This window comes from Neodiprion pinetum, chromosome 5 (genome assembly GCF_021155775.2).
Source record: "Neodiprion pinetum isolate iyNeoPine1 chromosome 5, iyNeoPine1.2, whole genome shotgun sequence".
Taxonomy (NCBI): Eukaryota; Metazoa; Arthropoda; class Insecta; order Hymenoptera; family Diprionidae; genus Neodiprion; species Neodiprion pinetum.
In genome coordinates this window covers 18,585,911-18,598,061 of record NC_060236.1, presented here as the reverse complement: position 1 = coordinate 18,598,061, position 12,151 = coordinate 18,585,911, and the positions used below count along the sequence as shown (strand labels likewise).

The 12,151-nt window shown below is 35.3% G+C and overlaps 1 protein-coding gene across 2 annotated transcripts in view; it reads left to right on the top strand.

The window, feature by feature from the left end:
- Window positions 1-12,151, top strand: part of Cda5 (Chitin deacetylase-like 5) — a 58,292-nt gene that overhangs the window by 19,399 nt on the left and 26,742 nt on the right. For both annotated transcript variants that reach the window (XM_046625715.2, XM_046625714.2), the window contains exon 2: window positions 3,770-3,947. In XM_046625715.2, coding sequence (XP_046481671.1) covers window positions 3,770-3,947 — 178 coding nt within the window. The remainder of the gene's footprint in view (window positions 1-3,769; window positions 3,948-12,151) is intronic.

Genomic DNA, 12,151 nt, shown 5'->3' with positions numbered 1-12,151 from the left:
ACTTTTGTATTCTTGCAACATGACGCGTTACAAGTTTACACATCGAGGTGAAAAATTTACTCGGTAAAAAAGTAAAATTAAATTCAATCAAACTTCTGAAAATCCGACAAATTTTCAAAATTTTCACTTGTATTTGAGTCTAAGAATTATGTTTTGAAACGTACTAAATTCTTTGTAGAAGTAAAGTTGAATCACTTTTTACGCGTCAAAACGCTGTTTCCTTTGCGTTTTGTGAAATGAAACAAAATTTTTATTACTAATTCAAACGAACATACAATTTTCGCCTCAGGTTAACAGAAGCGATTTGAGAAGTGACGTTAATTTTTTTATAGCCAAAACATGTTTCCTCCTAGTGATAATTTCCTACCTCGAGTTCCTGGATCAGTTTACATATCGGGAAAATTATGCACTCGTTAAGTGAGCCTGCGAGACGGGTTTTTTTTTTTCATGAATATTTACCGCCCCTCGAAGGAGATTTTCAGGTCGGAAACACGGCGCGCGCGCGCGTTTCAAACTTCATTCAACTTTCTAAAAGCAGATCCACGATGATAAATCTGACGTGTAAATTATACAGTCACTAACACGCGTTAGAATCCTCGCCGAGGCTTATAATCTCGACGTTTATACATCTGTACATATATATATATGTGTGTGTGCGTATGTATCTGGAGGCGTATCGCGATGATTAGCTTTAAAAGACTTCTTGTCGCCTGTTTTTATTTTCTTCTCGTTTTTTTCCTCGTTTGTTCGTATACTCGCAGGGAAAGGTCGTTTGCCTCGTATTATTATTACGCAAGGGGGCGCCTAATTCTTCGGTGTTATTACAAATATAAGGTTAAATTGTCTGACCTCATAACTCGAATTCTTGCGTAAAAATTATCGCATTATGTAGCGGGTTTCTCGAGTCTTGACCCCGTTTTTAACCTATTCTGTACGATTTAAAACAAGTTCGCGTCAAACGTTTTTTTTTTTGTCTTTTGTCCCGTTGTAATTTTTTAAATTCTTGCGATCAATTCTTTTGAGAGACTAAATTTTTTTCCAGCGGAGAAATTCGACTTGGTTGTTTTTTGAATTTCGTCGCACACGCAAATACATTTCGCGGTACGAGAAAGAATTTCGACCGATTGATATGGATTTTAATTTATCAATCAAATTAAGGTTCCGTTATGGCAAAATTTTTATTTACAGTAAAAATCGCAATCACAGTGACGTTTAAAATCTTTTGCGAGAACTGAGACCGATATTCTAATAACACGATATTAAAGTTATCCTTTTCGTAAAATTGGAGAAAAAATTCGATAATTTTTATATACCTAAACAATCTTTAAGCAAATTTGGAAAAATAAAATTGCAAAGAGACACTTTTGAAGAAAAACAAACGCTTTCACTGCTATATATAAAAAAAAAAAAAGGAATAAAAAGAAATGACGAAGAAATTGATAAATAACTGGAACTATGAAATTCGTGTTCAGTTGAAAACAAAAAATTGAGCATTTTCCGAACGGATGGTCTCAGGAATCTGAAGTAAAGGCTAGAAACTATTTTCAACTATTATTGCCAGCTTTGAAAATTTGAAAGATATTGGTGCAGTTGAAGAAAATGAGCGGCTAAATTGACGGAGAATAATTCATACATTGATTCCGGCGATTCTGCAACGCCCGGAATGATTAATGCTTATGGCTTCATCTTCGGGACACCGATACGCATGTTCGCATTTACCGGTGCTTAATTCTCTTTCCGCGATAACTTTCGACGACACCTCACACACACACTCTGACTCAACATTTTTACAGCCTCACGCTGCTGGGCTCGTTCCGGTTTGTAATTGAGAAAGTGTAATGTCAAACTCGGCTTGGCCGAAATTGTGTCAAAGCTCGTAATAACAGTTATCGGTGTATCGAAACCGGCGTATTTTTCAACATTTGCTGACACATGAACTGCCGTTTGTGATACTCGTCCTTGTGAAAGTTTGAAAATCGTTAAATGATAACGATGCAAATAGAAAGTAGGGATGAAAAGAAAAGGAACCGTTCGAAAAATCTCCAACAATATTATTTTCACCAAACACGGTGAGGACGGATGAAACAAACTTTTTACTATCCGATAAAATATAATCCCAGCATATTCGTACACAACAAAACTGAATTGTGAAAAACTTGAGAAGAGGTTTTACAATTGCAACGATCGAAATGATTGAATTCTGTTGTTTGCAATCCGACTTTGATGGCTTTAGGCTCGTTTTTACACGGTAAGACCGATTTGTCCTTAAATCGCAAGGGACATTTAACTTTTCAGACGAATCTTACATGGTATATAATGTACACACGTGATACATAGCGATCATCCGATCTTTTCTATGCCTTGGCATTGCGTCACGAGAAGGATCAGGGATCGTCCGCTTATAGTTGGAATCAATTTTCTAATTCCCAGCTATAATCACGCTTCTATTACGAAACAAACGACACGCGGGGTCGGAGATTTGAACTTTAACGAAGGAGTTTGTATAATCTCCGAAAGATGTTATGGAATTGAACATTTTTACCGTATTCAATGAAATCTATAACCAGGTATATTATACGCTCGTGACGACAAAAAAAGATTCGTGTTATTGGGTCACCTCGTTCAACTTTTCATTTTAACGCCCTTGGGCAGAAAAGAAATTCACTAGTCTAAAGTGAATCTTATTTTTGTCGGATTGCAACACTATTTATGTATAATGTATGTGATATTCAAAGAATGATGGAGTGGTAAAAGAAGAAAAAAAAATACGGAAAACCACAAACAAAACGTGACGTTTGATGTAAATATTCATCGATTTTTTTTATCACGATTGAATTATCAAATTCCTGTAAAGGTCGATAGAATTTTTTAATAATTCTCGACAGAATAATGGGCAGTAATTTCCAAAAAATGGAATGACGATGTAAATTTGTTCTTGTTTCTGGAACTTGAGATGTATACCTTCAGCGTATTGAAGAAATTCGGTCGTTCGTCTATTCTTGATTCCTCAGCACCTCATATTCGACAACATTTTTCGTTCAATCGGTGATATTGATTCGATTTCTTTTCGTTTGTTTTTTTAAAACAAAGGCAGCTCAACGCTGTTTGAGAATTTTTGAATGGCTCCAAAATGGGCGACGAGGTGGTAAAAAAATTTGTCTTCCTTAAAAACTACTTTCCACAATTTTCAATTTTCCGACGTAATACTTCGAGCTTTGATCAATCAAAATTCTTTGACCAAATCGGATTGCTACAATTAAAAGAAACGACTTTGGAGAATTCAGTTTTGTGTGTGTTTCTAGATTCTTGAATTTTCATACGCAGTTTTAAGAAAACGTTGAGCTATTCCAAAACATTAAGCTCGACAAAACTGTCAGTTTTAATTCGGGTTAGGGTAAAAGTGTAAAAAACTATTCGTAGAATTTTTAAATTCAGAAGGCAGTCGAAATACAGACAAATAAAAATGTATATGTGTCAATGGTAGAAAACGAAAGTGATAAAATCTTCAAAATTTTAACAATTTTCATGTTTTTTTATGATTTTTTATTTTGGCTTTCTTCACTTCGACTTTTCCACGTTTTGACTCTTTTATATATTTTTACTCTTTCATGCCTCTAAAAACTCAATGAAACAGACTTTCACCTCTGAAAATTCGATATTACGTGACCCTTCGATTTTTTTTTTTTTACCCTCTCAAACCTCCCAATTTAGACAAATCAATTCAGAGTGTTTCAACGGCAACTGATCCGGGAAATTTTTCTGCTTCTAGAATCCCAGCGAACATCGCAAAGAAGGAACTCTCGGCAAAGCCGCACTGAAGGAGGCCTCGACTTTGAGTGTCCAGAGGAGTTCGGTTACTATCCTCATCCCCACGACTGTACTCAATACTACGTCTGCGTTTTTGGCGGTGCACTTCTGGAATCGTGTACCGGAGGATTAATGTACAGGTGAGGGATACGTGTTCTAAAACCAAATTCTAAAAGCTCCGAATCTCAATATTATTTCGAGGTCTCATCTCTCATTCTCAAACGTTAGATTAATACAGAAATACGGAACAATAATAAAGAAATTGAATGGATTTTTATTTATTTATTTTTTTTGTTTCTCTTCATTTTTCGATTTTACATTTTAGTAGCTTAGGGGAGAATAAATCGGTAGTTGGATTTATTTTTTCTGTCCCAAGCAAAGCCAGAGGACATTGTTTTTATTATATGCGGAGTTCAATTGCATGTTATCATAACTTTTGTACAACTGTCGTTTTGAGTAAACGGAAATGAAAAATGTGACGTGATTCTTTCAAAACGTTTTATGATTATACGCGTGCATACAAAAAGCAAGAATTTTTAACTCAATGAACTTCGACATTACTGAATATACTTTTTTCTTGACAACATTACTTTGTGATTAATTAATCTTACCATTTGAATTAATCTCGTTTAAACTCTTTCAAGTGATAATAACACGTGCTTCTGGTTTTTCATGCAACCGTTTTTGAGCTATGAGCATTTAAACATTTCATTACAGTTTTAAATACCTCATAAAAATACTTTCATTTTTGGTTACGAATATTTTAAGACGATCCCATAATGGATCTGTCGTTTTTTTTTTTTGTTTCATATATTCAGTATTTCAAAAGTCTTTTGTGGGCGAATGCCAATTTGCAAGATCTTTGAAAAACTTTGAAAGAATTTGCAAATAGCATTATCGATCTTGTGAGAAATGTGTTAAAATTCCACAAAAGGTCAATTTGACGTTTTTACTATTTTTAACCCTGCATCTGAAAAATTTGATCAAAAATCTCTTTCATTTACTGCATATAATTTTGATTGTATTTGTCGCAGAGCCATAATTTTTCCAGAATAATCCTTTCAAATTTTCAAATTATCGACCAAACATTTCAAACAACATCTGAAATTTCGAACATGCTAAAAACGAAACGGAAGTAAAAATGACTCCGGCATGAAATCAATTTCAAGACAATTTCGGAATAAAGTATTGGAAGTTCCAACGAGTTTGTAACCAACTCCAGTTCATCAATCAAGTTTAATTGACCAAACACATTGATATTCATATAGTATAGCGCACTCACCCCCCTCCCCATATGATCTTACGATTGGCCGTTTGCAAACCTTTTCCTCGGATTTCATGTCGGTTGAGATTAGAAAAGCAATCACTCGGTTTTTACTGTTTTTCAGTCACTTCAGATGCGAATTTTACAAATTTACGGAGTATGTTTATAAAACGGAGGCTTATAGGTTACGATTACCGTCCTTTTTTTTTACATTTTATAGCGAAAATTTCACTTTCTTCCGTAGGAGGCGCTCAAATCGCATTTAGACAATTCCTCTTCCGTTACCTCAAAACTGGGGACAAGTTTTATCGCAGATTGTTGTCTCCTTCCTACTACTTCGTGCCTGAAGTTAAACTAACGGATCACGTGGTGGGTGACAGAGAAACAGATTTAGTCACGTGGTAAAGCGTGGGAAAGTTCAAACGCATGTGCCTCGTGAGCAAAATTACGATGTATGTACTTGCTTGAAGAAATGCACTGACAAATATATATTCTCTACTCTCTTCCAAAAACAACAAAACCCCACAAGTCACATATTTTTCAACTCGATATTTGGCACTGAATTTTTTCACTCGGGGATTCTTCGGGTCGCTGATCACGAATCTGAAGTCACAATTCGGTAATTTCTAAATCCAAGATGGCGGATCCAAGATGGTCGATCCAACATGGCGGATCCAATATGGCGGATGTAAAATCGATAAAACTATGAAAAAAAAAATGAAACCTGTTACCCGAGGGTTTTTTTTGGGATCATACGAAGTAAAAAAAATCTTTATTGGAGTTGTAAATAAACTCTGATAAGGATAAGGAGATGGCAATTTTTTGGGTGGGACGTTGAGCGTTTCACTGTGACTGAAAGGGTTGAGCTATACAAGCGCTGGTTTCGATTTCGTTTGCTTATAATCGATTCAGGCCGAGGACGCCAGTCAGCCATCCAGTTAGTATAGAGATTAGTGGAAATTGTTTTATGCAATTGTATACAGCTTGGATTCGTAAGGTTGGTCAACTCGAAGTATGTTTTTGAAATTTACACAGGCGTGACCTCTGACGCGAATTTTTATTAACGAGTTGGTGTTTCGTTTGTTAGATATATTACTTTTAATCTGTTAGGATAGCGTATGTCAAATATGAAAAAAAAACTCATCTTTCTTATTTTTGCACGGAATGTCCTATGTACATTGAATATAAAAAAAAAAGAAACACAGAACACAGAGAAGGGAAGAAAGGACTGATGAATTATACTGTGGATAAAATTACGTCGGGGAAGTCATCCAAAGTGAAAAAACTAACCGTTACCAGTTTTGCATTTTGCGTAACTTCGCGCCTCGGTATTAATAAAAAGAAACTTGTATATAAATGGCGTAACTTGTCGGGAATGGCACTGTCTTATTTCAACGGAAAAAATTCTTCTTTCACTTTCGCCGAAGTTTCGTTGAACGTTGGAATTTTTGTTTACTCATCGGAAACACTCATGGCCGCTATCAAATTCAATTTCCGTTCTAACGTTCGTCTTCTGAACTTTTACAATGCTTTTGAAATCAAATTCCCTTTGTTCCATTTTTGGTTTTGCATCTTTTTTTTTTTTACCGTTCTCTTTTTACACGTGTCGAATTGAATAACACACGCATAAATTTCTCGTCAGTTACGGTGATTTTATAATATTAAACGCGAAACAGTGAAAGAGAATCTTGTGAACCAAGGTCTCTGAAAAAAACATGATTTGTGCAAATGGAAACACAGGCATTTCAATTTATTACATCCGAGAGCGATTCGCCGAATTCATATTCTGCACCTTCGGATAAATCAATTAATTAAACAAATTGCACGGACTACAATGTGTATAAATGCGCAGTTTTTTTTTTTTTTCTTGTCTCTTTCCTAAATTCCTCTTCAGTCGGTGAATAATTTTATATGAGAATGAGCCAATCGTTGCAGTTGCGTCATCGTGAGTTAACGGATTTTTGTGACGATTGGGGAGAATGGGTACCTATATGTGTGTGTGTGTGTGTGTATATATATATATATATATATACATATATATGCGTTAACACGCAGAATCTTTTTTGAGCAGGCATAAACAGCTTCAACGTGTGCCGAATTCAAGATGCATAGGCACGCGTTATACTGACTTTATTATCTTGCGAATTGACTTCCTGTTTTAACCCTTTCAGAACTAAATCAAATCTAGTGGTGAAAAATTTCTTTTTTCAACGTATTTCGATTCTGTATCGTTCAACTAATATATCTGATATTTTTCAGAATTTTTTTAAACCTATATAAAATTTTGTACGCATGTCCGTTACAGTGGAATCGTAATATTTTTTGCTTTTCTTAAGTTTACCACTTTACGTTAATAGGAGCCGACCTAATATATTTTTTTTCGATAACATATGAAACTATCCTAGAGACATACGTACTTATTTATCGGTTGAAAAATTTATTTTAAATAGCCTATAAAATTAGAAGTAAGAACGAAAGTCTGACGAGTGAACAAACGGTTGAACAAAATAACGTTCTAAATTCAGAAGGAAAGTCGAATTTAAACCTCGAACGACCGCCATTTTGTTGAAAAAACAAAATTGAAAATCGTTTGTGTCAAAGATATTCGAATAAATTGCGGATTTGCATTTGCTTCTCTTTTGTGCCCAGAAATCTGCTGCGGCAGAATTCGCCGACTAACAATTTCAGTTCTTGGAATTCGAAAAATCGGTCGAATGGAAAATCAAAATGTGTAAGTTTTTCACGGTCGATATTTTTTTCTCAAATTTTTTCGAACGATATTATTCTACAAATCATTTTCATAGTTAACCGTAGTATATTTGCTATGTAATAATGCTTTTCTTTCATCAGTTTCTGATACTCTTCGTTTCATTTATATTATCGTATTCGGTCGATAAAATATAACTTGTTTGAACTAATAAAAAAATTGTCCTTCGCATTAAAATAATTCCATACATTGCAAGCCTGTTGAATATTTTTTAGCGATATTTCTATTCATTCAATTTCAATTCTAATCAATCATTCCACTTTTTTCATAGACATTTGTACGAATTTGATTTCCTTCTCTGCTTTTTGATTACTGTTTGAATTTTATTTAATTTGTAAAAGAGAATCGTCGAGCAAAAATAAATAGAAACAAAATTTGTACAACTAATCGGATGGAAATGAAATTGCGCTGAAATGCGTAAATGAAAGAAAAAGGAAGTAGACGAAATTTCCAATCATACTCCAATTTAAAACAATAAAACGCTTGGTTTAGACTAACGGAAATAAAAATGAATCGAAATAATACAAACAAAATTTGTACAACAAATTGGATGGAAATGAAATTGCGCTGAAATGCGTAAACGAAAAAAAAAGGAAGTAGACGAAATTCCCAATCCCAATCCAATTTAAAACAAAAAACGACTGGTTCGGACTATCGGAAATAAAAACGAATCTGTTTCAATAAGTTTAAATCTTTCTTCTTTCTTGAAAAGAGCCTGCGCCTGTGAATTGAGGCTGTTGTAAGCGGTTACGCGACGCATAAATGAATGATAATTCCAAGGTTCGGTTCTACGGCATCGACGACGATCAGTTGACACCGGATTCCGGTGGGCAATCCAACGTTTAGCGATGCGGTTATACAATGAGAATAATGGGAATGAATAGTCGGTTAAGCATTCCCAAATATCTCGGCGTCCGTGAAACCGCACGAGCTTCGCGAGGCGGAGTTTCCAATTATTAGCACCGCACTGATGGAATATACATGCGCGTATAAACATTTTTACAACTAAATTCTATCGACCATCAACGATAGTATAATTTTTCCAACATCGAAAAAAAAGAAATATACACTTCTAGAAGTTTTCAGCACGGGTTTGACGCGATTTTCGAATCACGTTTAACCGTTCTAAAATCTTGGACGTTAAATTTCACTGCACACTTCGTAAGATTTGATTAAATTTTTTTTTATTATTTCAATGCCGTAAAACGGTGCTCCGACAATTTATAAAATGGGATTCACACTTCGAAACGCAATTCCATCTTCTTATCGAGTCATTCGCGTACGTCATTAATTATCTTTCAAATTGATAAAAAAAAATTTTTGCACGTCTTATAACGAACTGTTCGAAATCGAAAGCAAGTGTCATCATTCATCAATATTGCCGTGTGATGAAAATGATGACAAATATCTTCCTGAGTGAAACGCATGATTGTTTGATTTCTCGAGGCAAGTAGAAAAATAAAAAAAAAACATCGTTTCATTGTATCACAAAGAATCCCGTGACCTAAGGGGATATTCTTCTTCAAATTATTGTAATAAAAAACATGACCTTTCTAATACACAATGACGATGACGAATTGTGAGAGAAAAGTCCACTGACCCGAAATCTGACCTCTGAAAGTCGCGAAACCTTTGTCCAAACACTGGTCAGGGTCTCCAAAGACACCGGAAATAATCGACCTTGTAAAACTTGAATCAAGATTGAGAAAGTTTGATCCCAAGTAATTTTATTTTTGTCTCCCCTTTACTCGAGTGTTATCAGTATTTCTAAGCTTGGCCTGCGGAATGTGTAATTGTTCGAATTACAAGGGATCCGATAGAATATTTCCCCGGCTTGTTTGTTGATTCTATTTTCTTTTCGCAACGCGATGATAATCTCCTTTGTTTCGAGGGCCTGAAGCTTCCGCCGTTTGTTTCGCGCATTTATTGCGCTTTGGCAAGATCTGAACTGTGCGATGCTGATAAAGCGCTTACACTTCGCAGACTCGATCAGGCCTCGACCCATATCCGCCATTTCCACGGATCTTTCGCCACCTTCGATGATGCCGCATCATCACGGTCATCGGTCCGTGCTCTCACCTGCAGCATCGCTGAAGGATACATCTAATGTGAAATATATACGCACGCCTCGAGTCGAGTCAGGGACATGATTTGTTAACAGGAAGTTAAATCTCCGAATAATTAACTGTATTCAGACGTTACGATGATCCCCGTCATTTTAAGTACCGTGAAAATGTCGTCCGAGATTATTCGATGTCCGCTTGGAGACGATAAAAATCATTAACAACTTCGACGAAGTTGCGTAGCCGATCCTCTGTCGAAAGCTCACATCAATGATTTTGTCCTCAAATTTGAAAAGAAGCTGTCGAAATTCAAGTGCAACTGTTTTAAAACAATTTTCAGAACAACGTTCGAGTCATCGTCGTGTAACAAAGAATTTCATTCTAGTTTTTGTTTTTACAGTTTCCGCAGACTTCTGGCCAAATATTTTAAACAGAATTTTCATAGTCTATTAAAATATTTGCAATATTGAAAATTTTTAATAATTCTACCGGACAAAATGTTTAATTTTTAATGGATCTGATCCTTAACCTGCTTAAACAATTTTGCCACCGTCATAGAAGCTTATTGCACTAAAAATTCGCGAGCAAAATTCGACATCAATAACCCGAAAAATCTAGAGTACATTTTTTTTTTTTTTACGCAGAAATCACCCGAATATCGTTTGATATATTTTTAGAATTATTTTCGAATTTCAACGAGTTGTGTCTTTCTCAAATTGGAGTAAAAAATCCCCAATCCTGCGCTAGAATTCGTTGACTCAAACCATGACAAAAGGTTTTCACAACTGCATTAGAGTTGACAATAATTTTTCTTCTTTAATATCGAAAAAAGTTTAACAGTATCGAATAATCTTTGCAAGGTATAATAACGTGAAATATTCCGTCTCCCGATAGTCGAGGACGGTGAAAATTGACCATTCAGATGCGGTAAGCCCAGCAATTAAAGACGTGGTTATCATTCCGAAGGCACTAATGTGAATAGCACGATCCTCAATGAATTGTGCTAACATATGTAAACGCATATTTCGTGTTGCGTATGTAGACGCACGTTGTTATCGTATTTAGTACACAGATGGTAAAATAAACGTGAGCAACATTTCGAATTTGGTGTTATTCGAAAAATGTGATCCATTTTCTACATCAGTTAATACGCCACTGTCATGTATTATGCAACGACAACATGGGAATCGTCTTTCGTCATCAACTTAAAAACGTTTAACGTCTTTAACATGTGTCGTAAATATGCATATTTACCAGACGATGCAAGAATTTGTGGTTCCGAATTTTTTATAGTCAAGTAAGAAGTTGAATTTTACTTCTGGGAATATATTATTTGACACCTATCAGACCTGAAAGTACGAATTTAATCCTTGATCAGGAAGTTTTGAAAGCGCATGTTTGTACACAAAATTGAACATTTTATTAATTGAGTGAAATTGAGGGAGAAAACTGATTAGTTAGCAGATAAAAGTTCAATCAATTTCGTCTTACATTGATATCCACAGATTTTTGGAGTCATTATTTGGGAACTGAGCTTCGACCTCTGCAAATTTCAAATCACGTATTCGACGTGTGCGAGAAAAAACTCAAGGTTGTTTCCTAATTTTTAAGTCATTCGATGTCTGAAGAATGTCGAGGTCATCGATCATGAATTCAATCTGGTCAAAATTCAAGAATCTAACATAAAAGCTTCGGCATAAAATCCAGAATTGACGATTCGTATGTTGATTTGTAAAACAATTCAGCAAAGTGCGATCGGCTTATTTTCACTTCAACTCAGATAACTGTAATTCTTGTGTGGCAAATAAACGCTGTAAACATAATTTGTTTTTCACGAACAATTCGCAATCCGTTCCGAAGTGTTCAACATATGCCGAAAATATCTCAAATCGACAAATTTTACAGAGAACTGATTTGCCTGTAGAAGGTATCGACAATTTATTACAATACAATGAACAATTTGGAAGCCAGCGCGGCTAGAAGTCCAAAGAGTTTCGGTTCAACTTTCAACACATGAGAAAATCTTTCGGATATTTCAAGACGGTCGGTTTCCAAGTTTTTCAAACGATATTTAATGCTCTGCCAGAAGTCGAATATTACATTATTGCGTTTCTCATTTTCAAAACGCAGAAACGTCGCTTTGTGGTTCGACGATCAAAATAGTGAGCTTCACAACGCGTTTCTTTACAACAATCATCGTTTCATCAAACGATTATCCCCAGTTTCAAAAAATCGCGATATCCCTCAAAT